Source organism: Chrysemys picta, chromosome 10 (genome assembly GCF_011386835.1).
Source record: "Chrysemys picta bellii isolate R12L10 chromosome 10, ASM1138683v2, whole genome shotgun sequence".
In the NCBI taxonomy this organism is placed as follows: domain Eukaryota; kingdom Metazoa; phylum Chordata; order Testudines; family Emydidae; genus Chrysemys; species Chrysemys picta.
Window position 1 is genome coordinate 42455605 of NC_088800.1, and position 27802 is coordinate 42483406.

General features: G+C 49.6%; 1 protein-coding gene across 18 annotated transcripts in view; it reads right to left on the reverse strand.

Annotated features, from left to right (window-relative positions):
* Positions 1–2324: 2324 nt before the first annotated feature.
* Positions 2325–27802, reverse strand: part of CPEB1 (cytoplasmic polyadenylation element binding protein 1) — a 74328-nt gene continuing 48850 nt past the window's right edge. For 10 of the 18 annotated variants that reach the window (XM_065559660.1, XM_065559671.1, XM_065559665.1 and 7 more), the window contains 9 exons: positions 22143–22369; positions 17399–17648; positions 16863–16976; positions 16082–16171; positions 15020–15156; positions 12865–13063; positions 8620–8714; positions 6097–6177; positions 2325–3727 (listed from right to left, as the gene is read on the reverse strand). In XM_065559660.1, the coding sequence (XP_065415732.1) occupies positions 3617–3727; positions 6097–6177; positions 8620–8714; positions 12865–13063; positions 15020–15156; positions 16082–16171; positions 16863–16976; positions 17399–17648; positions 22143–22369 (1304 nt within the window). In that variant the 3' untranslated portion in view covers positions 2325–3616. Of the gene's footprint in view, positions 3728–6096; positions 6178–8619; positions 8715–12864; positions 13064–15019; positions 15157–16066; positions 16172–16862; positions 16977–17398; positions 17649–22142; positions 22370–27802 lie in introns of all 18 variants that reach the window. The other 8 variants (XM_005280963.5, XM_065559668.1, XM_065559663.1 and 5 more) reach the window with 1 other exon arrangement.

A 27802-nucleotide genomic window follows, 5' to 3' on the forward strand; every position in this document is an offset into this window, starting at 1 on the left:
GACCGCACATAGATCCAGGATCGTCTTGTCTAACCCCATCCTTCCTCCATCACGGCAGAGGGACATTTGGCAGAAAATTGTCAGAGACCAATGTTTGCCAAATAAATATTAGTCTGTTAAGTGCCACAAGGACTCCCCATTGTTTTTCCTTTGGGCTGAGCACCCCTCATCCTACCCATCACTCACTGCTGCATTCATGGTTTGAATTAAATGCTGCTTTGCAAAGAGCTGCAGCTGATCTGTTCTGGCAGCCACAGCACTGGCCCACAGGAGGTAGCTCATGGGTCATGCTCTAGTCATGAGTAGGGAGCAGATAACTACATCTCCTACATGGAGTAAAGGGTCAGTGTGATGTTGCACTCCATATGTTTATGGAAATATGCTTATGAGTGGGAATAGAATGTAACTGGAATATGCTTTATGCAAAAGGTCTCTTGTAAGGTATCATTACAAAGCTTATGATCTACTGAGTGTGTTCATCCCATTTGTTTGCATGTATTATTTCTCTGTCTGGAATTAGGAAAAGATACATTTGTATTACTGATGTAAACATGTCAGGTGGAAGCCATTAAGGGTGCTTCAGAATCAATCACCTGTAAACGGATCTGTTTACTTGCAAAACTTCCAGGGTACTGTGCTGGTCAGCCTTGGAAGAATGGATCCTGTCACATGATACTGGAATCCATTTTAAACCTGGTGCTTTTCTATTCAGAAGGTAGGGTGGGAAGCCAAAGAGACAAAGGATTCCTGCTGATAGAACAGTTGCTCTGTCTGACACTTAAATGGCTGCACTTAAACCCTCTTTCTTTCCCTGCTTCCACACTGCCTTGGGCCAAAGCTATAAAAGGGGGTTGAACAGAACAACAGGGGTTGCCAGTCATGAGAAATCCCTGAGTTACCACCTGAGCTGGAACAAGAACTGTACCAAGGGAAAGGACTGGGTCCAGTTTAAGGAGGAGCTAGTCTGAAAAGCTTATTGGAACATCTGAGGGTGAGATTTAGTAGTTAGTTTCTTAATGTATTAGGCTTAGACTTGCATGTTTTGTTTTATTTTGCTTGGTAACTTTGTTCTATTACTTGAAACCACCTAAATCCTACTTTTTATACTTAATAAAATCACTATTAATTAACCCAGAGTAAGTGATTAATACTTGGGGGATCAATCAGTTGCGCATCTCTATCAGTGATATAGAGGGCAGACAATTTATGAGTTTACCCTGTATAAGCTTTTTACAGAGTAAAAATGATTTGGGGTTTGGATCTCATTGGGAGCTGGATGGCTGGGTGCTGGAGACAGGAGCACTTGCTGAGCTGTTTTCAGTTAAGTCTGCAGCTTTGGGGGTGTGGTTCAGACCCTGGGTCTGTGCTGCAGCAGACTAGCTTGTCTGGCTCAACAAGGTAGGGTTCTAGAGTCCCAAGCTGGCAAAGAAAACTGGTTCAGAGGTAGTTTCAGCACATCAGGTGACAGTCCCAAGAGGGTTTCTGTGACTGAACCCATCACAGACCCTGCTAGAACTGGTGAAGGGAAGCATGGCTGGCCTAGCAGCCTTGTGACTTACAATGAACTGCCACAGAGGAAAGCCAGCTTCAGAGCCCAGCTAGTCAGCTGGGCCCTGTGGGGAGGAGTGCAGAGTGAATGCCTACCCATATCCTTCCCCAACTGTTCTGGGACCCACTTGTAGACTCAGGAGTCTGTTTTGTGTAAGGACAGGAAAGAGCAGTGATCAGAGCTCCTAAGGCCTGGTCTGCACTCAAAACAGTAAAGGATCTGCTGATTGGGTTGTCTGTGGAAAAAACACTCAGGCTACATCCTCACAAAAAGCACTGCAGCGCACAGAGTACTGTAGTGTAAATGCTTGCTACCACAACCGAAGGGGTTTTTCCCATCACTGTAACACAGTTGTGCTCTGAAGAGGTGGTAGCTAGATCAACAGAAGACTTTTTATTCACCTAGCAGCATCTACACTGGTGGTTAGTCAGCTCAACTACTGCTCTCAGTATGTGCAATTCTCACACCATGGGAGACAGCACTAGGTCGACAAGCCCTAGGTCTAGGCTAGACTATTATGCTGTTGTACTAGTATAAGGCACTGTATAGCAGTGTAGCTTAGTTAGCTTTGCTGAACCAGAATAAGCTATTCTGGTAGAAGCACCTACACCAGTAACAGACTAGTGTTGGTTTTTTCCTACTACTTTAGTGCAGACAAGGCCTTAGTTCCTGTGCACACAACTGCTGTTCAATAGGGAAGTGGTTTCCCCAGTGCTCTCCCATGCAGCTCCTTCCACCTCCCTGCACATCCCCATTAAAGAGAGAGAGACTAAGAACTGCTGCAACGTGTTTATTATGTGCCAAAAACTACACCACAGCTTACTCCACGCATCTGTAGGAGAGTGCAGTCTTGCCTGCATATTACTACAATGAGGTAGAGACTTCACACACAGCTTCACAAAAACCCCACAAAGAGCAGCTGGGATATGCAACATCAGCTCAGCAGGAAAAAGGGAAAAAATATGACACTGGTTCTTTGGCACACAGCTTCCAATAGAGGGGAAAGTAAAAAATAAATTATAAAGTTCTCAAATCCCAGCAGCATTTCAGTTGACTGCACTGTTGCTTTTTACATTTCTTAAACAAAGGGAAAGGTACTTGTCCCCTCTAAGAGAAAGGGCTCCTATGAACCTTTGTCTGCCCACCAAGACGCAGCCCTTTTAGCTCAGTTACAAAAGAAAATTAAGTCCTGTGACTTTGTGATTAAAAACCTCTATCAACCCCCCTTAAGTGCAACTTAAAAAAGTGCAACAAACTATTTAAAACTATATACAGCAGCTCAGAGATCGTTTATCCGGTCCAGTTTCAAATCCAAAAATCCTGTCCTTTTCTTGTTGCAAACCCCTTGATTCACAACGGTGAAACTTGTCTTCTAACCAGCAGCCCCAGACACAAATTGCAATAATGTTAAAAGCTGCCAGGAAAGAAAAATTCTTGTTTCAAACGACTTAAAAACCGTTTTAAGAGTGTAAAAAGGAACTGGTAAAAACCCTCGAGCGTAAAATATGAAATATGATTTGGTTTAAATGAAGAGCAAAGTCTCCTTTGTTGTTACAGTAAAAAACGCCAGCTGAACATTCAGTTTATGCCGTTCAGATGGGGGTTAAATGAATGGAAAGGCACTGTATGGCAACTGCAAAAAAATGGAGCCAATGAGACCTGCATTATTACCATCAGTATTGCAAGGAATGTAAAAAAGCGCCTTTAATAAATAAAAAACCTAGGTGAAGGCATCTGCATAGACACCTTCTCAAAACATGGCCCTTTTTGCTTCTTGTCAGCAAACGAGGAACCAAAGTCTGGGAACTGCAGAATCGTTTGAGGGGCCCTCCCCCCTCAAAAAAACCCCAAACAAAACCCGACAAAATTCACTGTGCATTAGTGCAGAAACAAATAAAGACCAGCAAGTGCAAACGTGAATGTAAGATTTCCCCATTAGTCCTCAGGAAGCGCGTTCCCAGTCTGGGTCTGGCACTGGCAGGCACGCTCGTGCTCTCTCCACTTGGCAGGTTAACAAAAGAACTTTCTCCTGTAACTGCAGCAGCTCCTGGTGCATCTGCTGCCTCTCTAGCTGGAGTCTCTGTTCTTCTGGTTGCGCATCAGCGGGCGGTGGTGACGCAGGACCTCCATGGAATGTTGCCAGTGCCAGCAGGAGCGACAGAAGTACTTGAAGCAGACCTACGGGGAGAAATAGGCAGGGATTACTGAAGGGGTTGACAGCAGAGCTGGGGGTGGGGGGGTGGGGAGAAGACTGCTGCAAGCAGCTGAGTCTCTCTTGAAAGAAGGAGAGACTGGTTTATGGGATAAGCCATCTTGCCTCTAGAGACCAGTTAATTGGAGCATGCCAGGAGTGATACAGCATCCGCACTCATCTCTTTGGTGAGAATAGATGAGACCTTTGCTCCTGAAGGAATTCAGTCTCTGCTCAATCCATGCTCTGAGTTTCAGAGGGGTCACAACGAGAGGGAACATTGTGATGCTGCCTCAGTAGGTGTGTAGTGAGGGGACATCAGTCTCCAGGGTCATTACGCTGGCCCCTTGCATTGGAAGTATTTAAATGGAGGGTTTAAAAGCAGGGGTCTCAAACTCAGTTTACCTTTGGGCCAGTACCAGTCCTCAAATCCTCCCAGTGGGCCAATAATGTCACTCATGCTGCCCAGAACCTGCCCCCCCAAAACTCCACCCCCCACCTGCCTAAGGCTCTGGGAGGGAGTTTAGATGGGGGAGGGGGTCTGGGGTGCAGGCTCTGGGCTGGGGGGCAGGGGGTGTGGGTGCAGGCTCTGGGAGGGAGTTGGGGGGGTGCAGCACTTACCTGGGGCTCCAAGGTAGGGTGGGCAGGGGGGCCTGTGGGCATGGCTGCCCCCAGCACTGCCTCTGCAGCTTCCCATTGGCTGCAGAGGCAAAACCCCACCCTGGGCCACAGAGAGGGGCCAGCAGATACGTGGAGCAAGCAGGCAGACACCGCTCAGCTCTGCTGTGCTGCTGGGCCCCCAGGCCATTTTAAATTGCCTGGGGAGTGCCTGGGGGTGGCAGGTGGGGCCAAGAGAGACCCGGTCCCAAAACTGCTGGAGCCCTGCAGGCCACGAGTTTGAGACCTCTGGTTTAAAGTGAAGACTTGTTTTAAAAAAAAAAAAAAGCCAGAGTCTTCCCCCTGGTCAGAGTTTACATCCCAGAGTTGTATTACTTTGAGAGGGGGCTACAGTTAAAGTAACTGCTGAACTCAGCTTTCCTGAGTAGTTTGTTTTATTCCCTAATGAAATCTGTCCTTTCAATAAAAAGAGATAAAGAGTTTGGAATAGAGAAGCTCATCTGAATGCACTCCTTAATTCTGGGGCATAAAGCACCTCCAAGTGCCCAGGTGCCTACATCCATGGACTGCATCTTGCAGCACAGGCCATGCCTATTTCATGCAGGTGTTAGTGACCAGATGTTCGCATTCACAGCCAGGTGTTGCGCAAGGCTTGTAGATCAGTGTTTCTAGACTCTGGTTCCCTAGCAAGCTCAAGGCAGCTTGATCCCTGTTCTACCACATGTGAGTTGTTCCTTTCAGGGGAGTACTAGCATCCCAGGCAAACAGTGGAGTTAACCATGTTTTTGCATCAACCCTACAAATTTGTCACCACTCAGTTTAGGTTAGCAGTGGCACCTGGATCCCCAGCAGATGAAGGGTCCAGAAGCCCTTCCCTGGCTGAGCTTGTTTCAATCTGGAAACATTTCAGTCTGTGCAAGTATGTAAGGGTCTTGAGACACCAAACACAGTGAACCCTGCATTAAGGCTCCTCTCTGTTCTCACCTTGCTTCTTGCCTCCAGACCCCACTTCAATCCAGATACAGTTTTAGCCCTCACATGCAGGTAGCTTACATCTGTTTCTAGCCCTGGTGGTTTCCATATCAGACCTCAAATACGCCACTGACTTAGCTCAGCAGGCCATTTTATCTGGCTCAGAGCCAGATGCAGCAGACTGTAGGGCTCCAGTCTGCAGTCCCTAGTTACCTGCAGACCAGACACTCCCAGGACTTAGTGTTAAGTGGGCATGATCATACTGTGCAATCATCCTAGTTATTGCCTCCACTCAAGGCTTGCTCTTCTGAAGCAACACTGGCCCTGCCACAGCCAGTAAATTCATTCCTCATTCTGCATGGAAAAAAAAATAATCACAAGAGATGGCACCTTGCCTGCCCCAATGTGCTGTACCAAAGGGCTGTCCTGCCCCTAAGTGCATATTCATCCCCATCCCTGAGCCCTGGCTAGTGTCCTTATAGCTATGCAGGCTGGGAAGGCATCTGGATTCCCCAGGGGGGTTATCTGAGGCACCTGACCAGGAGTGAGAGACAACAAGCATCCCCAGTGCCAATGCACATTCTGTGGCAGACCTCTAAACACCAAGTATGGTAGCACCCTCTGTGCACCCCTTTGTCACTGTATTGCCCAGGAGCTGTGGGGGCAGACCCCGGTCTACTCAAGGACATGCTGCATATGAAGTTCCTGCTCCTGGATTGAGCACAGCTGGCTGGTAAGGTCTGATCCCCAGTGAAGGTAGAGTTACCTGGTCTCTACAGAAGAAGGGACCTGGCTGGGCACTGCAGACTTGACACATGGAATCTTCTAGATATGGGTCAATCTGAACCTGCACAAGAGCAAGGAGAGTCAATCAGGCTGAAGTCAGGACACTGGTCAGGTCAGGTGCAGCACTGCTCTGGCTGCAGCTCACACCTGACTGGACCTGTGGTGGTGCAGCAGCAGCTCTGCAGTGAGGGTGACTGTTAAGGTAATGCCGTGCTTGGGGGAGGTTATGTGCACTATGGGACAGTGTGATTGACAGGGCTCCAGTTCTCAGCACTATTTCCAGACAGGCTCAGACCAGGGGTGGTGAGAGCCACCTAAATTCAGCTCCGGGGACCCCAGGATGATCAAAGAAATAATGGTCACTTGCCCAGAAGCCCATCCAGGCTGGACTGGGGGAGCTGTTCCCTGTTGGACTGACTGGGGCAGACAATCCAGGAGCAGCAGCTCCCCTACAGAGAGTACATAACCAGCTGCAACAGGGGGCTGGAGTCGCTCTTCCCTGGGCAGAGTTAAAGGGCCCAAGCCACCCTGCACTGATGGCCCCAGGGACAAACTGAAGAAGTCTCAAGCACACCTCAGCACCTGGCAAGGTCTTGACCTTCAGAGAGGCCAGTAACAATCAGGCTCAGGCAACACAGCCAAGGCCCATCCTGTAACAAGTTGGGGGTGGGATTCCCAGACTGCTGTGTGGAGAGTCCCAGAAACCCCATTTACAGGGGGCGAAGCCTCCATCTTCCCCTGTAACCCCTGCCCAAGTCAGTGGGCCTATCCCGAGAGGTCAAGGAAGATCTGGCTAGTGCCCACTGCACTCAGGGGCGGCCTGGTACATGGGCACTGAGAGCGGATATGTCCTACTCCAATGCTTTCAGACCACAGCAGCTTCGCTGTTGCTGCCCAATGGTCTCTGGAGATGTTCACTCCCCAGGCCATGGGCAGTGGCTGCTCTAGTGCAGGGTGCATGGACATGATGGATACCAGGTGCCTGCAGAGGGGGAATCTGCCTGTTCACCCAGCTCTCAGATTCACTACTCACCCCAGGGATGAGGGGGAGTGGCCAGATGAGCCTTGAGGGTACATGCCATGCTGCAGCAGTGTAGATGACACTGGAGGATAGGCTGTGCTCCCCTCCCAACACAGCTGCCATTTAAGAGAGGGCAGAAGGCCCCAAGCAGGTGCTCTGGGCACACCATCAGAGGCACTTCTGGAGGCAGGGCAGACTGCAGCTGTTTGAGTGGGAAACCTCTTGGGCCACCACTGGCCCATCTGCCCCAGTGAGGCCTGGAGCCGCTGCCCATCAGTCCCAGCTGCAGGGTCCCCTCCCCACACCAGGCAGCTTTTGCTTGTCCCTGGACCAGAGCTCTTGGCACAGGAATGGGCTGAGCAGCACTACTGCTTAACAGGAGCAGGGTGACAGCCTGAGGGAGTGGGCAGGTCTGTGAGCTGTAGGGAGTGGGGAAAGACTGTCTAGTAACCCACCTGCCAAACTCACCCAGCTCCTTGAGACAGTTACCAGCACCCACCCACCCACAGCAGGACAGCTGGCACAGTCTCACTTCCCCCACGCTGGTTGAGTGAGCAACCTGGGTTCCTGTAGTTAGAGCCAGCCCCACAGTAGTTTTTCCCACTTGAGAGGGACTCCCAGGGATGGATACAGGTACAGCATTTCTGGTGTTTGCTCTCTGGCCTCATGGTTATTTGCTCTCTTGCTAGCACTCCTGAAGGGGCTTCTCTGAAGCAGCACTGACTGGGCATTTCCAGGAGCATGGCCTCTCAAACATCTCCCTGCAGCATTCCTGGCACTGGCAGACGTACTAGTCTCACCCGCCTCCAACTGGAACTCTCAGGGCTGGTCATTAGGCAGGGTAACCCTGACCTAACCTCAGCCACTTAGTGAAGACAGCCCAGGGCTTGTACTGGAGCTGGACTACTGACCAACGCCTCCAGAGTTGTGCTGGAGCGCAGACACTGCCAGTCACAAGGAGCCCTTCAGGAGCTAAGCCTGACAGCAGAGGGCCTAGTGTCAGTGTTCCCAGCATGCTTAGGGTGTGGACTGACCCCTTGATGATGGTTCAGTCACAGCTACATCCTGTAGCCTAAAAGCAACTCATTCTCAGGACCAGCTTGACTGCTAGGTGAGCAAGCTGCCACATGAGACAGGAACAGAGATCCGGAGGCAGGCCTGAGCACTGCTTGTCCTTTCCACCCCCATCACCCGCTTGTGACAGGCAACAGCAACCCCTGGGATGATCCCAGCCAGGCCTCTGGACAGATGACTGTTATAGGGGATGAGTCCAAGGAACAGACTGGACTGACTACAGCATGGAGCTGGCAGTGTCCCGGTTTGGTTTCCTCTGCAAACAGAGGGCCTGAGGCTGGGCCATAGGAAGCGAGCAGACTAATAGTATTCAGACAGAGCACCCAGAGGTAGGGCCTGGTGCCATTTGCCACACCAGGTCGGGTGCCAAGCAGCCCTAGCAGAGCCTCTCCTACTGACCTCACTTACCTTTTTAGTGAACTTGGTGGTTTTGATCTCCACGAATGCAGCGCTGACTGCCTTCAGGTAACTGCGCTGGTTGTTAAAGGTAACACGGCCAGATCCTGAAATGAGCCAGACCATTAGTGCAACACCAAGAGGAAGCTATGCAGAGGCTGGGAGAGAACCTGCAGGGTGAGCTGCCACCAAGCCAACTCCAGAACCACCCCAAGAACTGAACTGCAGCATCTCCAGGCTTGCTCTTTCAGGACCAAGGAAAAGCCACTATGGCAGCAGGCCTAATTCTCCCAGTATGAGGCAATCAGCGCATGTTCCCATCAGAAGAATATCAAGGCTTTGTGGCTGTGGCTATGCCTCCCCCTTTCCCAAACTCGTGGGAAACACACGGAAGCACAGCATAGGCGTTCAATGTGGTTTATGGTAAAGTCTGTTCCAGTGTTGGTTCTGCAAGGATGATACACTGGGTACATTGCCTGCTTGGGGGCAGAAGTAGACCAGTCACTGGCCATCAGGAGACCCTGCCTCCTGGAGTTCCTTCCAGTTGAGACAGCTTCTGCAGCCACAATCATTCGTGTCTATTTTCCTAAACTAGATGTGTTATCAAACCCTTTCAAGCCCATGCATGGTTATCAGTAAATGTCAGTCAACAATTTCACTGTACGCACAAACTGAGGAAATAATGTTTCCAATGATAACTATGATTTACAGACAGGCACAACAAGGAACAGTTTGAGAAGGAGTTTGATTTAAGAGTATTTACATTGTATGTTTTGACAAGTGATGTTGACAAATCTAAAGATTTAACTTTTTGAATCTCAGCATCTGTTATTGTTTGACCCCTCCATATCCCACAATTGTGATAATTTAAAATTGGTAAATGCCCATCACTATTCTATCAATTAGGGAAAAAATAAAAAAGTCCTGCCAAGCCTAACTGTACTCCAAGAAAGAATTTCTACTGCAAAGCAAGGCAAGTTCTACCTAGTGACAAACCTAAATACTTGGATGTCAAGTTTCCATCTATGCTGGATGATCCATTTGTCTCCAGAGTGGGTCAGATCCATGAAGAAAGTTCAGACATACATGGATATATTTCCCCAGTCTTTGAGCTCAGGTCCATGGATCCATTACAATGGGATTTTCATAGTGTGCCTCCAGGGTAGGAAGCAGGATGATCCAAAACAAGGGGTTTTTCCTATGCAAGTCTCCATGGATGCATTAAGGCAAGGAGCAGTGTTCTGCCAAAAGAAAGTACATGGTGTTGGTGAAAACTGGATGACCAACAAGGAGAACTTGGTGAACTTATGTACTGATGGCTATGTGGCTGTTTAGCAGATCTCAATGCATGAGACTTTGCTATGGATACGAGTTGTCCAAGCAAAATGGTAAAGCCCTGTGGGCCCTGGCCATACAAGATCAGAATTCCCAGTAGGCGCACCACACAGACTGGCCTTTTGTTTGTGATGCCAACTTGTTTTTCATGGTGGGAATCGTCATCTTCCATTCATGTTCTTTGAGAGGAGCGCTTGTACTTGCAGGCCTGAAATGAGGATGAATCTTGTAATTGAATTCCCTTGGTACCATATGTTTGTCCTGAATCCAAGATACAGTGGGATGGTTCCTGGAGTGTTTGCTTCAGCTTTCCTCCATACAGAATCCTGATCAGAAACTCTGCTCGTGACCAGCGAAGTGAATTTCCTTCTTCCCTAAAGCCAATGTTACTGCCACTATGATGCTGGGGAGAGTCCCTGGGAGCACATGCACAATCAAATGTTAGCGATCAAAGTTAAGGAAAGGTGGCTTCCATATGTTTGCAAAACATAAGTTGTCAGATGATGGTAAAATGGGAATGCTGAAAACAAGCTTCCATTAGGAACTTAGATGTTTCAGATAGGGTCCTGTTCTACTTCTCTCTGATGTGCAGAGGCTCGGAACAGCATTGGGAGTGGGTTGTAATGCTCTGATCTGAAGTCTACAATAGCAGATTTCATTCATGTTGCAATGTTTCCATGGGTTGCTGAGACTGGGTCTGGGACAAAGCTGGCTTGGAAATTCTTGCCCAGTCCCAGCGAGTGCCTCCTCTGGACAGCGAGCGCCTCCTCTGGACAGCGAGCATAGACCTCATTTGATCAAAGCTATATGTAGGCTTTTTGGCATCAAAGAACCTGGCATCAGAAGGCAGCTACTGACCTGGCACTTGTTCTAGCTAACACTTGCAAATAGGTATTTTCTCCTGTTGTACTTCAGATAGTTTCAGCTTGCCATGTGACCTGAATTCCTCTATGCATCTGGCAGGAGTCAGGATTGGAAATTGCCTTTTCTGATTACTCTGAATAGCCTGTTTTCTATAACACTTCCCATTGTATCACTAAGATATAGAGTTCCCAGCTGTCTGAGCCTCTGATCAAAGGACCAAAGCCCAATATACCAGCATGAAACAGATTTGAAACCCACTTTTGCCATAGACACCCCCTCGGGCCATGTGATTTATAGATTGCGAGGGGCCATACACCCATGGTAGCACTGCTTGTGAGAGCATGCAGGAGCCCAGAAGGGGGCAGATGACAGCTCACAGTTCTTTATTCTTGTTGGCCTGATGCTGCTTGACAACTCCCATGCTGGAAGGATGGTGCTGAGATGAGTCCTGTCAGGACTTGCCTGCCTGTGAAGGGCCAGTAAAGCAAGGAGGCAACTTTCAGGTACGAGTCCATGAAAATAGGTACATGTCTCTGGTGGTGATCCCAGGACAAGCTGACTGGTGCATACTGAGAATCCTTCAGTCCCTACAGAAAGCAACCTGAGGGTGGAAGAAATGGTGGGCCTAGCAGCCCTTTACGGAAGCTGGAGAAAGCCAGGACTCTAGGGCACTGTGCCCCACACTGGCAGCTGGGAATGGCAGGAAATCCCTGTCCCAATCCGGCAGTCTGGGAAGGTGTGTGAGGACTGAAAGCTTTCTCCTCCAGCGCAGCTGACAATACTCAGTACACTCTTGCTCAGTCAGTGCTATTTTATTACTTGATTCTTAAACTCTGGTTCAGGCTACTGGCCCTTCTCCCCATGGCAAGAACTCCCTGTGTCCCTGCACACCTAGCACAAGCAGCAGGTCCACACCAGGTCTTTTCTGCATCAATCTGCCCTGCTGCATTCTGTTAAGGTGGGAATCCAGCCCTGGTTTGATCACACATTTCCCCTTTGGGAGTTTGTCCCTATAATCCAGCTTCACAGGGGAACAAGACTGGGCTTGGTTTGCTCCAAAAACACTTCCCATAGCTAGTGATCTCAGAGGCTGGAGGCTTAGTCTCCCCTCCCCCACACAGGCCAGCTGTGGCATCAAGAAAAGGCTCCGCAGAAGCTCAACACCTCTATGCACAGGATCCACAGGGACAAGTAGGGCTGTTTCCCCATGGAGGTCTCAGTCAGATGCGAGCAGGGATCAAGGGGGGCTGTCCGAGGGGGAGGGAGTTGGGTGTGAAGGCCCCTTACTCCACTGGCAGCATCAGGTGCTCTCCAGCCATGATCTGCAGGGAAGAGGGAGTGGCTGAGCTCTGCAGTCAGAGGTGCAGATACTGGTGAGAGTGATAGGGATTCAGGTGCCCTCTTCCACCTGCCATGCTGCCCTTCTGGCATCACTCCCCTCCCAGAGGTGGAGCCACCTGCCCTGGAGTCAGTTCTATTCCAACCCTGCCTCCTTTCCTGCCCAGGGCAGGGGAGTGTACTGTGGCCTAGCCACAGAGCTGTCTGAGCTCCCCGCAATAGGGGGAGCAGAAGACAGACTTCCTTTGGCCTCAGGTTCTCAGCCAGCCTTGCTCCTTGAGTCTGACGTAGCACCAGCCGCTACCAGCATCTTCGCAGCAAGAGCAGAGCTGAAGGGACCATCTCCCAAAGGGCAGACGTAGCCCCAGGACTCAGCTGGGAACAGGCAGTGAAACCAGCTGTGGGAATGTCTGGAACTGCAGCAGGGAGGACAGCAGGAGGCAGAAAGCCAGAGGGAATATCAGGAGATGCACCTGACTCTGGGAACTGAGCTGCACTCAGTCATTCATACACTGCCGGGACTCTGCCCTGGGAAGCCAGATAGCCTTTTTCACCTTCTTCCCTTCCCCTGCACACTCCAGCCATTGGGGAAAGGGGGCTCCTTGTTTGCAGAGTGGCTAGTCTACTCTCTGCCCCTCGGAGTGGACAAAGCCCTGCCAGAAGACGTGTCAAGGGGATGTTTACATGCAGCCCTAGGAGAGGCAGGGCTCTGACACTTACCAATAGGATACTTGTGCTTGTCCGTGTCAATACCAGCATAGACCACCCCTCCGAACAGGTCATTCATGATGGCTGCTAGGGCCTCTGCGTTCAACATCCCATGCAGGGCCCCCACGAAGACAGTCTTACTGGGATCAAGCCGCTGAGATGGGCTTCGCACGAAGTTGCTGTCTGCCAGGACCCAGGGAATCACCTGCACCTGGAACCGCCCATGAGCGGGTAAGTCACCTGTGAGTTAGAGTCTGGCAAGCTAAAACCTGGGGCTGCCCAATACTAATCTCAATGGGTTACTGAGTCCATTGAAGACAGACTCTGGCCCCTCAGGAGCCTTGTCACTTTGGCCTCATACCAGGGTCCTCCCCACCCATTGCCTGCTGCCTTTGGAGTCCAGAGTTCTCTGCACCGTGTGGGTCTTGCCCATTATCACAAGCTATAGTGCAGAATGGGGTGAGCAGAGCACAGCACCATTCTGGGGGAGTGCTGAAAGACTGCCCCACCAAGAGGTAATAGACCGTACATCTCCACTGGGTTTTCCATTTCCCCCAGTGCTAGTTAACTGGGCTCCCCCACCTGTCCTGAGCCAGCACAGCTGCTGGCAGGCAAGAGGTACTATTTCAGTAGGAAATGTTTCTGCCCCTTGAGCAGCCAGTTCCATTAGTGCCTTGATCTCAATTGGCATGCTGCAGCCACCACACGCCAGCACCACATGCCACAGGAGCAGTCCCATCAGTTGGAACGGTGCCCCATCACCAAACTGCAGTGCTAGGCTGGAATCAAAAGCACAAGTCCCTTGGGGCAGGCAGCCAGGGACCAGCCAGGCAAGATTGATTTTACCTACTGTCTACCTATATTCACTGCCCAGTCACATCGCCCTGCAGAGACCTATTGTTGGAACAGCTCAATGCAACATCCCACCTACTGTCAATTTCTACAGGAGCTTCCATCTGCAAGACAGCTGATCGAGGACTCAGAGCTAAATCACCAAGCCTGAAGGTGCTACCAGTGACCAGACAACAGAAGAGCTGTCTGGAGCACAGTGCTGTTGTTCCTGTCCAGATAAGAGCGGAATCTCAATTCTGTAACCATGCAAACTTGTACAGCTGCTGGCCAGACTGCACCTGCCCTGGGGTCAGAGGGGGCTTCTGTCTCAGGAATTCCAATCTGGCACCTTTCACCAGCCCCCAGATCGAGACAGGCAGTCTAGACTACATCTGGGACCAAGCACATCCACAGTTGTAATAGCAATATGCATTATGCATGAAGGCCATTCGTTCTGCAACCATCAAGCCTGCCTGCTGCAAGAGCCAGGGAGCCAAGCCCCTCTCCCCACAGAGCAGTGTAAAAATAACCCTGGCTTTCTGAGGTGGTAAGTGGTTCTCATTCTATACATGCTGAAACAGAAGATCAGCTGCTGGCATGGGGCCAGAGTCCATGGCAAACCCAGAATCAGAGTCCAAGAGATCCCTGCTCAATCCACCAGCCCACAAGTGAGGGTTCCCAACCTCCATGAGTCACACGGGAGCAGAATATAGCAGGGAAATCCTAGGAGCTGCCAGCCTTTGGCTAAAGGATAAGCAGCTCTGCTCTTCTGTGCAGCCACTTCTCACCTTTCCTCCCCATCCTCTCTGCCCACACTGCCTCTGCTGCAGGAAAGCACTGCGGAAAGGTAGCCAGGAGCCAGCTGCTTGCCTGACCTTTGCTGCTCCATGCTCAGCCAGCTCCATGTCTAAGCAGTGCTTCCCTGGAGCAGGATAGCTGCCCCACACCCCAGCGCCCCTCACAGACCTCACCCAGCTGCCCCACCCAGCCATGGCTTCTTGCTGTGGAGCATGAGGCTCATGGGACTGAGGGTGGGGGTTGAGTAGAGCATTTGAGGACCTTTTTTATAGGCCATGCTGCCGCTCTGTGTTAACATCCAGATTAGCAGGTGAGAGCAGGAGGCTGGCAGACTGCCCATCAGCCAATATTCTCTGCAGAGAGGCTGTTCTCCGAAGGCTTCCTTGCCAACGAGTTATGGATTTCAGCCTCCTAGCAGGACAGTTCCGTGGACATTGCTGCACCATAAGCAGCCACTGACACTGGTTCTAGACACATCAAGCACAAGCTCAGCAATGTCTTGTTTTAGTTGACCTGGAGGGCTAGCAAGTCCACTGACCTCCTTACAGCGCATCCTGCGGCTGGACATCTTGAAGTAGTACTCGCTCAGGCCATCAGGGCTCAGTAGGTCTTGGGAGCAAGCCTGCAGCAGGGCCCGCACAGACTTCTCTGACTCAAACACCAAGTAGACGTACCCTGGGGGGGCGCAGTGGGAAGAGCGCTGAATTAGAACAGCAGCACTTGCAAGAAGGGATCACCCCCATGCCAGCACAAGCCTTTTTAAATGCCCCCCCAGCCACCCCATTTGAACTGCATCCACTTTAGTCTTCCTCTGCATGGAATGAGATCAAAGGAACAGCTAGCACTCAGCTCTGTGCTTCATCCTTCCACCTGTACCATCACTCTATATGTTCAATGGAATTAGTTTCAACACCTCCCTGTCAGCTAGGTAGTGGGATTGGCACAGAATGATGGTATCAGTGTCACGAGTGATGGGTGTAACTATTCTGGTCAGAACATGCTCTCAACAGACCAGCATCCTTTGCTTCACTGCAATGATGCATCAATCCAGGGCTCTAAGTTCACTGAGGACAGCACAGAAGAGCCAGGTCATTGGGCACCTAACCAATCTGTTCATGATTAACAGTTACCCATTAGTCTGGTTAGTTTGACTCTGCTCTTAGGCAGACAGTCCAAGGGGACAGAATTCAGCTTGCTGTAGATTAATTGCAACATTGCTCATAACGAGTAGCCATGTACTGTATTTAACTGCCTGGTGTGTGCCAGTGTGGGATGCTTACACAGTACTGCTGACTGGCAATCCAGTCCCACGTCAGAGTTCTGCAGCACCAGCTTAGCTCTGGGCAGGAGTTCCCCCATGTGCTTTCCAGACAGTCTATATATGCATTGCCTTGCTCTGGACAGGTTAGCAGAAATTTAGTAAGAGAAAAGAAACTGTGCTACCCTTGTGCAGAACAGTGTGAGAGTGGAGTGTTTACCCTACAGTGCTCTGTCCCATCTAGTCACCAGCATGCAGCCGTGCCATCCCAGCATCAGTGCTGTAACATAGCATGGGAAAAAAGTAGGCCTACCATGTCTCTATTACCTTTAGGCATATTACCTTTGGGAGGGCAGCGAGGGTGTTTGCCATCCTTACCAGGCCACTCCACACTCAGCGAGCCAAACACACGGAAGGTGTTGATCAGTCCAGCTGCACAAAAAAAGTTTCATTCAGAGGCAGCAGGAGAGCCCACCCTGGAGGTGCAAGGACTGTGATCCCTGGAGCCATCCCTTCCCCAGGGGCGAATGCCTGTGTGCATGACTAACCCTCCTCTAAGAGGAGAGACTGAATGGAGCTGTGCTATGGCCAAGGCAGCAGAGTTTGGTGCTCAACCAGGGCCCCCAACAAGCACTATGTTTTTAGGCAGAGAGCAGTGACTTCAGTGAGTCACATGCTCAGAGTTAAGTGTTTGAGTACTGTGCTGAGAGGGAACATTGGGTTAACCCCCAGCTGCTCGATGTCTTTAGAGCTCTTTGCTGGACATTTTTCTGGGGACATTGGGGTGGGGGGGTGGGAGAGAATAGTGAGCTTTTAAGACCCTCCCCACACCAGCCCTGGCAGTTTTGGGGGAAGGTATTTCACAGACTCCTTTGGAGACATCCAGTTGTTGCCAGCTGCCAAGTTGGGTACAGAAAGCCCTTGGTATTTAGCCTAGCCCTGTCGGGTTAAACACCCTGGGTGCATAGAGCCTACCTGTCCTAGTGTGGAGCGAGCTGGCAGCTGTGGGAAAGGGGTGTAGAGAAGCTTTCCTCAGTATTGAGGCCCTTCGACACTTTAGTGACAGCTTCAGGACTGGCTCTTGTAGAGGTCTGCAGCCCGAGGAATGCAGGAGGCCACTTACCTTCTGTGATATCCCATGGAACACCTCCCAGAAAGACTTTGCAGGAATAGACTGGGTTCTTGTAGTTTCGGGGAGGGAGCTGCCCGCTCCAGGTGCAGGTTGCCTCGTTCACAGCTTAAAACAGATGTAAAAGTAGCTTTATAGGACTGTTTGGAGCCATTTCAAGCTATGAATAACTTTCTCCCTAGCCTCAGAAGGCTGCCACACTCAAACAAGGATACAGCTTCTAGTCAAGAGTAGTCACCCTTGTCCATTCAAGGCTACTTTCCTGCCAGCCTACCAGACCCAGAACTGCTAAGAACAGTATTTTCACATCCCAGCACCACTCCCTGCATTGAGGACAGTCTCCTCCTTCCTCCAAAAGCGAGGGTCAGCAATCAGGTGACAATGGAGCACACTGCCAACTTGGACTAAGGTCCTTGGGGCCAGGACCATCTTCCAGCTGTATGTACAGCTCCTAGCACAGTGGGGCTGTGGTCTGAGACTGGGCCCATAGTAATGTAAAATAAGCAACGAGACCCCAAGCCCTGACTTACCTGCTGCTTGCCTATGAAGCCTGGCCTCTCTTTCAATGCTGAAAGGGTCCTCTGGTGAGTCCAGCAGGTCCCAGGAAGGCCACACAGATGCCCCAGGCCACCTTTTAGATGCACTGGCTGGGGAGGAAGTTACTGCAGCCAATGCAGCTTGATCTTGATCCAGTCGTGACCCCACACCCATCTTTAAGGGGTCCCTTGACACACCGCTGAGGGGCAGGAAGGGCAGAGGTGGGGAAATCCGAAGGCTTGACTGCAAGAAACAAAGTGCTCTGTAATTCCCAGTCCAAAGGGATGCCCATGACAGCCTGAACTGCTACAGGGCAGCCAGCAGCCCTCCTACTTGACTAGAGGAGCAGGTGTTCCTGCCCAATTATGCAAGCCAGAAGGTAGGGTCCTTGTGGATTTGTGTCGATTGAAAAGTAATCGCATGGTTAAGTCACTAGTCTGGGATGCGCCCCGTTTAATCTGGGGCTGTGTTCCATCTGCAGGAGGCAGATTCCTCCTCCTGCCTTAGGGCTGTCTTGTCATTGATATTGGAGTCAGGGACCTGTGTGCACAGCACATTGCATGCTGGAGCCTGGCCTCCATCATGGCCTTTATGTGCTACCACAATGCCACACAGGAAGTGGGCAGGCACTCAAGGCTGCGATGTTTGGATAGCTGAGTCTTACAGCTGCTGACAGCAGTGGAGGGGAGAACGGCTAGCATGCAAATCTGTGCCCTGCCTGCCATGTGGCAAAGCTACTTGAAGGTGGCCAGCATGTTTGGTCCATAAATCTGCAGTTCACCATCAAGTAGGAAATCTGTTAAGTCATGATTCCACTGGGGTGGGAGAGAGACCTGGTGTAGCATTAACACTCTGGCTGCTGTGTGGCCATCTCAACAGGCACATCTGCACTAAGAATGCAGACACTGGAAACGCTGCCCACTGAGGGGGATGAGGAATTCCCTCCCAATACCCACATGGGGCAAGCCCCTGGCTGCCCTAGTACTAGTCTGTCAGGCACAGGGCAGGTTCCTACACAGCATCTACCACTGATCAGTGCAAGGTGGTCACTGACACTTAAGCTGGCTGCAGAAGGACAAGTATTTGGTCCACAGGGAGCCAAATGATGGCCAGACTGGCAGAGTGCAATCCAGAGTCCTACTGACATTAGACTGCCTTTCAGTACTCTTCAGCTGGGCAAGCTATGTCAGCGCCTCTTCAGCTGGGCAAGCATGGGTTCCAGACACCACTTCTCCACAGCAGGGTACTGTGTGAGGCAGGTGACCGGCCTGCAGCTAGCACCTGGTGTGCGAGATTCCAGAGGTGTTGCTCTGATCCACCCCCTTCCTTCCCAAGTACCTAGAGCTCTATGGAAGAAGGTCCCAGAGAAATCCATTTCAGACTCCAATGCTGAGGGGAAGCTGTATTTTGACCTAGGAGATAGAGCTCTAACATACCAGCTAGAGTAGAACTCTTTCAGGCAAAGCATGCTGGGCATGGGGATTATCAGTACATTCAGGCTAGAAGTAATGCTCTGGATGCTGCATGTCTTGCCCATAAGGAGTCAAAGTTCACTCCAAATGGAAGAGGGTTGAACACTGAAACGCTCTCCTCTCAGATTAATTCCCTACTGGTCCTAGGCAAGGTTGCGCTATAGCAACCAGGCCAGGTCACTTGTAGAGATCTAGGTCCGTATTTACGGCCTAAGGGACCAGCAGATCTTCTAGTCTGATCTGTGTCTCACAGGCTATCGATGCCACCTAGCACCCGCATACTGAATCCAGTGAGAAGTTGGTCTAATAGAAGATTACATCTCCCACCTTGTCTCTAAAATTAGCAAGTAGTATTACAGCTCATGGGAGGTTGGACTATGATGTGCCAAAGGCAGAGAATAGGAGGGACAGCGGTGCACCAGTGCCCCTGCAATGGCAGGGAAATGATTAAGTGAGAGATACCCAGATCATCCTGGCAAGTGAACCCCAACCACACACTGCAGGGGAAGGTGAAAACCTCCCCGAGATCACTGCCATCCTGACCTGGTGGAAATGCCTTTCCCACCCCTCATGGTCATCAGTTAGCCCCTGAGCATGTGAGTAAAGCCTTCCAAGGATTAAAGGCCATCTGAACAGACTATCTGGAGTCCAGGGAGAGCCTGACCTTCTGAAGTACCTACTGTTGCTGGATTTTGCACCATTTCCCTTTGTGGCTCAGGGGAGAAAAAGTCTTGGGCAGGTACATAGTATCTTGCAGGTCTCCTTTGGGTTTGGCTACAGAGATGCTCTGAACACCCAGTCTGAAAAACCCAAAGCAGCTTAGGCTAAACAGAGGCTGCAAGGAAGTGCTGCTCACCAGGATCTCCAGCTACACCTCAGAAGAGGACAGGAAACTCGTATGACATACTATTCAGGCTAGCGGAGCAGTAGACTGCTTGCGGCAGAAAAAGTGGGTATGCGGAGAAGAGGTCTGAAAAGTGAGGTGGGCGAGAACTGCAAGTTGCAAACCAGAGCAGAGGCATTGCATGGTGCTGACAGGCTTGGAGGAATTTGTATACCAAACCCAAAGTTAATGAGTCTCAAAAGAGCTGCTCAGAATCATCTAAGTGATTCTCCCATGACAAATGGGTTTAGTATCTAACAGACTAGAATTTGAAGACATCTAGCCATCCCTGGTCTGCTAATCTAGAATCCAAAGCACACAGCTGTAAACCAAGTGCATTAGGAGAACACTGTATAGCTGGCTGCATGTTGTGGATAGTAAGTATGTGGGCCCTGATCACCAGATGAGGAAGCAGCAGTTAGCTTTGAGCAACATGCACAAAACATACAATTAGGAGGTCCATAGAACTGATGTTTTTGCCAATCGCTTCCTTCTGCAAAGTTTGTTTAGTGTCACAGTCCTGCGAGATTGTCACCAAGAGAGCAGGTGGCATGAAGATCAACATTTGGTTGTGGCATCTGAGTGCCCAGCATGGGGTGGGGGAAGAGAGAGAGAGAGAGAGAGAGAGAGAGAGAGAGAGAGAGAGAGAGAGGAGACTTTCCCACAAATCCTGTTAACACTAGGAAAGGCCTTCCATTTTAAGCCCTGCAAGTCAGGTGTATGAGTGTGATAAAAGGATAAGCAGAGACTTGTAATGTGAAAGCTACCCTTACAGAACATGAGAAGACTGTTTCCTTTACATTCCACAGTGACAACTAGATTGAGCCCTCTGGAGTAGGGCCAGAGCCTTGTCTACACCAGCCTTTTTTGGAAAGAATCTCCCCTGGTTGCCAGCACCAATTAATCGGTGGTGGCAGTGGCAGACCGACTGCATAAAAGTGAGAAATGTCTGAAGGTGGCTAGTTTAAGTTACTTGATAACTACAAACCAGACTAAATTTTGTTGTCCCTTCTGAAAATTAAAGAGGTCTTTCCCAAGTTACTAGCACTCCACATTAGTGAAAGTTACAGACTCAATTTTGCTTTTTGCATTTCCCTCAGCTTGGTGAGGCTATCAGTTTTAACTTTCAGTGCTGCAGTGTTTGAGTTGCAAATCCTTCCAAGACTGCTACAAAAGAAGCTAGCCAGCCAGCCATGCCACAGGCAATAACCTATATCCTAAAATACTTTTACTGCTCTAACATGGTCAAATACTTATTTCCCCTTCCTTTAACTAGTTAATAACTCTGGGGGCAGGGGCAATTTGTTTGGAAAGCACATAGCAAGTACTATCAAAAGAAATCAACTGCAGTTAAATTTTAGAAACCCGTTTCCTCTCTGAACTGGTGAAAAACGTGGGGAAGCGTTATCAGCCTTCAGTTTTAAAGCCTTGTTTAATGCAGTTTAAGATTTGGGCCAGTGTCCTTTAAATCTGACAACTTTGAGAACACTTCTGAAGGGTATTTGTAACAGGCACAACACTAAGTGACAGGTAAGAGACATCTGACTACTCTTTATTTGCTTTCAACAATTGATGGCATCCTCCCACCCCCATGTCAATTCACTGCCCCCTCCTCCTTTAGGCCATTCACTCTAGCTCAGGGCTTCTAACAAAAATTACTTCACAATCCCAGGATGGGGACCAAAGCTGAAGCTCAAGGGGCTTCTGCCCCAGGCAGTGGGCCTGCAACCTGAGTCCGGACACCCACAGCTGCAGCCCTCGGGCTTTGACTTCCGCCCTGTCTAGTGGGGCTTAGGCTTCAGCCCTGGGCCCTAGCAAGTCTAAGCCAGCCCTGGTGACCCCATTCCAAGGGGGTCCCGACCCACAGTTTGAGAACTGCTACTCTAGCTGTTTGAGCTTTACCAAAGAAGCTTCTTTAAACATGAGAAATGACTGAAGTCACCTCAATTAGCATGGGATTGTAGGGCAAGTGTTTGTCCTGGAACTTTTATAGAGTGACTGAATTTGAAGTCTAAGTACTCTGATGAGTAATGCCATAAAAAAAGATCTCAGTAGTAAATTACCCCTTTAGTGTCCATTGTTTAAGGAAAAATTGGCACAATGGTCTGCTCCCCTCACCCCGGGAGGGTGGTGCTGGGTAAGCCAGTCTATCTTCCAAATCCTGGCTGACGGCAGATCCAGAAGGGAAGCAACTCCCTTAGTTTCAGGCTAGGAGCTATTGAGAGAACAATGGAGCAATTAATTCCTTTTTACTGTCTCAGGATAGAGTCATGGTGTTCTGCAGCACAATGCTGTTCACCTAAGGTGCCAGGAGTTGAGTGTTTGACCTAAGAGGGGCAATGCAAAGATTTGTAAGGTTAGGAAAAACAAGAACCATCTTACGATTAAGTCAGAGAGATGATCAGATCCAGAGCTGAATCCACTGGTATCGGAGTCCGAAGGGCTGCTGGAGCGGGAATCCAGGAGAGCGCGACTGTCCAGGCGTGAGCTCCTCAGAGTCTGTGTGGGAAACTTCTCTCCCAAGTCCGAGCCAATTGGGTCCAGAGGCAGGAAGCCCAGAGGGGGCTTTCCCAAAACGTTCCCCAGAGGGCTACTGAGCATGCTGAGAACTAGAACAGAGAAAATCCCCTCATTAGCATATTGGGCCCATTTCCCCACCCGCACTCCCGAAAGGCTCTGGTATCAGGCAGCATCGAGGAGGCTTGGTCTGGCGGGGAGGTTTGTTGGACAGAAGTTAGACACGTGCTTTCTCCAATCTCCTTTGGCCAGGCTGTGTCTGGAAGCTAGTGGGCTCCTGAAAAAACTGCTGGACCACTCTGAAACACAGATGCAACAGCATCATGGTTAATGTGCAGAGTCAGCAATGCCAGCCTGGGTGGCCAGATGGATGTTTAACACTATCTGCCTCATTAGCTGCCGTCCCAGCCGAGGGAGAGCAGAGGAATTGAGAGCCAAGGCCCCATTAGCACTGGTTGCAAAAGCAGAGTTCTGCTCCCAGTTTGGCTCATCTGGTCTCAGACATGTTGCACAAGTGCATGCTGGCAAAGTCTGGGCAGCTATTCCTTAGTGTCTCAGCAAGGAGTCAAGTGCTTGTAAGGTGCACACACCACCCTAATGCCATGTGGGGCAATGCATTATGGGACACCCTACTGCAGAGCTGGAAGGAACAAGGACTGGTTACAACAGGTATATAGGAGTGGCCATGAACACAAAGTAGTACCCTGAACTGGTTAGAGCTAGACATGTATATGTAGCTGCCATGGCTACCAACACTACCAGAGCGTGCTGATAAACACGTCAACAGGCCTGTGCCCAGAAGCCAGCCCATAGACTCAAGTGCACATCTTCTGATGTTGTCAGGGAATTGCCCATCGCCTTTGTGTTTCCATCTCTGGAGAGGAAAGACACTCCTGACATCACTCCTCCCACAGCAGCATGTGGGCTGCAAAGTATTCCCTCCCAGTGCCGTTTCAGACTGCACCGCTGCAATTCAATGCCAAGCCTTACCAGAGCATCTCCTGTCAGCAGCCTGCTGAAACTGCTGTCAGCACCTGGTCCAGAACTCCACATGGGTTTAAGCCTTGGACACGTACCCCTCCCCCCCGAATAGAGGGGACTTCCCTCACGCAAGCACATGATCAAACGCTGACGGTTACCACCCAGGCCAGGCTCTGCAGGGCCCTGACTGGTGCAGGAGGACAGTTTTGCAGAAGGCTCAACCTATTTAGAAGAGCATTTATAGCTAGTCTAAAGTCTGCTGTGGCTTCAAAGCCAATGCCTAGTTAGCCTGAGGAGGAGCTGGTTTTCAGAAAGGGAGCCTTCATGAGAGCTCAACATTGGTCAAGTGGCCATCGCCCCACCCCTTCCTTATGCCAGGACTAGGACCTAGAGGTGTTACAGAAAACATTAGCCGATGTGTTCTATAGTTCTAGGGTAGACCAGTCGTTTTTCCTATACTAGAGTCTGAATACACTGAACATATTCCAGCACCTACCTTTAAATCCCTGTCAAGCCAAGGCCAGAGGCACCTCCTTACATGTAGGAAAGGCAGAATTTATGTCCATGTCAGCACCACGCAGTGCCTACTTGCAGCTTAAAAAGGTAAACGGCAAGAGACTGCTAGAAGTTAGCTGATGGAGGCATTATGGCTATTTAAGACAAACCTTAGTGGCATGCTGGAGTGTTCCAATGTTTACTCATCCTCCCCCACCAAGCACTGAGAAATCTGGGCTGTACTGTCACCAACAGCAAGCACCATGCAGAGGTTTAGAGTAGGATTCCTTCCACCTGTGTCCATAGCACATGGATGATCCCTATGGCAGTGGTTTTCAACTTTTCCAGACTTCTGTACCCCTTCCAGGATCAGCTTGAGCCCCATTGCCTGGGGTTGAAGCATGTAACTTACCTTCATGGGGCCACCTGTGGCGTGGGGCCCCAAGCAACTGCCCTGTTTGCCATCCCTGCACTAGCAATCACCCTTAACCCATCCCCACCCTTCGAGGCTCAACCCCCAGGTTGAGAAATTGATCTAGAGTTGATGTACCCCTGGAAGACCTCTGCGTACCCAGAGTTGTTAACCTCTGTCCTATGGCACAGGAACCTTCCAGTCTGCAGCTCTGGTTCCTCACTGGAGGCCAGGTATTGCACAGCACTAGCTTAACTTTCCCCTTTTAGAGTATAAGCAAGAGAGTGTCAGTTTTTGCTACTCTGTTAATTCCCCTTCAATTCCCAATCTGCCCTTATGCTACAGCCTTGTCTGCCAGGACTTTCCTCCACTGCAAACACCAGCTCGGCTCTAGCTGGGGGAACAGCAGGAGTGCTAGCACAGACCAGGTGCCTGCCACCAGCCTGAGCAGACCCATGAAGCCTTCTCTGTACTAATGCTGAGTTTTGCTACTGCTGGTGGAGCTGCACTGGCAGATCAAGCATTAAGGAAAAGCTAGTGTCAGTTTAGGGGATGAGGGGAGACTGGGTCTCTTTCCAGAATATAGGTTTGTTGTATGGGTTGGGAGACATTCTGTCCAAGCTAGAGTAAGCACGGTTTCAGGCTTCTCTGAAGTCACGTGGCATGTTTGAAAGCAATACAGCTAATGTATTGTTCAAGGAAGACAGCTGAATTTGTTAGAGTCTTAAAAAAAACTGATTAGTCATTGCTCATTACAAGCTCTGATGCATAGCAGGCTAGTCCTGCCACCCAAGTCTCCGAGCTGCCAAATGCATCACTGCTGACCTCTCCTTGACAAAAAAAATAGGGAGAAAGTTTTGCTACTTGTGGGCCATATGTAAATCCCACAGCCAGCATTATGCCGCCTGAACACAGCTGTACCAACACACTAGCAGCTACCTATATCTAGTGTTTGAGTTAACAAGCCATTTCTGCAGTTAGAGAACCAGTGAGAGTTAAACCAAAGTTCAGGTTAACAGCTCTAAGATATGTGGAAGTTTGGCAGAGCAATAGATACTAGTTACCTGCCTCATTTGTTTGTGGACTGCCCAATTATCTCTGCAGTTGGACTGGGCTTACCTAACTGGGGAGCAGTTATAGGCAGATTAAGTTGGTGCCTAGCTACATTAGCAGGTTAGCAAGGTCTGTACAGTGATGCTGAATGGCTGGAGCCATCCTAATTTCCAAGTGGGGTTGAGAATATTTTCCTTCAAGACAGTGTTAATTAACTAAGTGGAAGCCTTTGAGTTAAAAGCAGAGGGCCCAATCTTGCAAACTCATTATGAGCATTGTTCGACCAAGGTCAGTGGGACTTGCTAAGCACTAAACCAGCAGTGTTTGAAGGATGTTTGCAGGCCCTAGATCATGGGTCGGCAACCTTTCAGAAGTGATGTGCCGAGTCTTCATTTATTCACTCTAATTTAAGGTTTTGCAAGCCAGTAATGCATTAACATTTTTAGAAGGCCTCCTTCTATAAGCCTAATATATATCTAGGCTATTGTATGTCAAGTAAATAAGGTTTTTAAAATGTTTAAGAAGCTTCATTTAAAATTAAATTAAAATGGAGAGCCCCCCAGACCAGTGGCCAGGACCCGGGCAGTGTGAGTGCTGCTGAAAATCAGCTCGCGTGCTGCCTTCGGCATGTGTGCCATAGATTACCTATCCCTGCCCTAGATTTTAAGCCATTTGTGTTGACTGTATGAAGCTATTCAGCCTAAAGATTTCCTGTCTGCTCTCTGAGCAGTACTCCAGAGTTCCCAGCTCTGTGGTGGGAGCTCATAGAGACCCTCTCTGGGGACTCCAAAGCTTGCTTATGATGCAACCTGCACTGTACTTAAGACCTCACACCCAGCATCACACCCAGGCTAGTGCCCCTGAATAGTGGAGAACACAGCTATGCTGGGAGAGACTGTTTGTGTAATGGAAGGAGCCAGAACTGTGGACAAAGGGTGGCTATCAAAATGAATTCTCCTTAGCTCTAGTCCACATCGGGGATGTGACCCAAATTTAGATGTTGGTGACCAATATTGCAAATGATAAAACAGGTACAGTTGATTTGCACCTGGGTTCAAGCAAGTGTTTGCACTGCTGCAGTAACTGCAGATTATAGCTGTTTACTCCGTCTACACTATTTCAGCTACACCAGCAGCCGCCTGCCGATGGCTGGAATTCCCCTGTAGACATAGAAAAGCAGTTGGAAGGCTATTTCAGCTTTCATTTAAGTCTGAAGCATGAGATTTTCAAAGTTTGCTTGGCACATCTAAGTTCATAAGGGAAGGAAGATGGCCTGCTACTTCAGGCTAACCCACCACCACCCTTTCACTATAGGATTTGTTGGTGTTACCAAACCTGTCTAGGAAGAGCAATGGCACAATTTGAGGATGGGACACTGAGCTGATCCTTGTGTAATCTCAGGAAAGGCATCTGGAATTGATACATAGCCACCTTACTACTGAAGTCAAAATACACACGAGACTTCACTTCCAAGAACTGGAGCCTCTGCTTTGCTTTCTTCCCTACAAATAGGGCCAGCCTTAACATCGGAATGGGTGTTAATCCTAAAACCTAATGCCAGTTAGTGTTTTACAATAAAAAAAGCTAACGAACATCCAACAGCATGGATGTTATTTTTGAAATGAGGCCCTAAGATGTCAGGGGTCATCTGCAGGCTGAACTCAGTGTTTGGAAGCACTGACCCTTGTATGGACAGCATGCAAGGAGTTCAAGAGAAGAGTCCCAAGTGGGTGAGGTGCGAGAGGCAGGCCTGAATACTTGGCTCAAGTCATGCCTTGACCAAGGGGCTGTCTAGAAACTTCCCAGGATGTTGTGGGTAGGGACAGAAGGGATGGTCAGGGCTCAAGACTAGCCAGAATGGAGTTTATGGAAATAGGCAAGATTTGCAAGCTTCTGCTGGAAGTTCAGATGTCTTCAGGCCTAGTGTACGCACAAGTAGGTAACGCGAGACTACATGCACAATTGCATGCTTATTTTTAGAGAGCAGGACAAATATGCAGCATGGCATGGTGTCCACTGTGCATTAGCATCAGTTCCAGCAGCCAAGATTTAAAAGCAAAACTGTCAGGTCAAATTTGATACATTTGCTGTTTTGCAGAGCCCAGGAACATACATTTCTATATATAAGTATCAATTAGACACTCCTCACAAGTGTCTGCTGCAATGCTTAGGGTGCAAACTAGAGACTGATAATATATGCAAGAACAGGGGAAGCAGTATCATTTCCACTATCCAGTTATATATGCAGCCTAGATGAGTGCCTAGTCATGAGACCCCCATTAGATTAAAAAATCTCTATAGTGCAGGACAAGTCTGAAAACATGGGTTTGCTTGGCCATGCACCTTTAAGCTTGATACCTGACTGCAAGAAAAAGCAACTTAAATGCATCTAAAACAGGCATCTAAATTTAAACAGGTTTGTAAGATATTGCCAGACTGGTTGAAGTCCATTTGCAACTGATCTGAGCCTGACATCAGATCTAGTTCCCCAGACAAAGCAAACAAGCTTCCACTGCAAAAGGAATGCGCTCAAGGTTAAGATCCCAGCCCTCTTCCTTCCACTTAGAATCCTGCCCCAAGCACA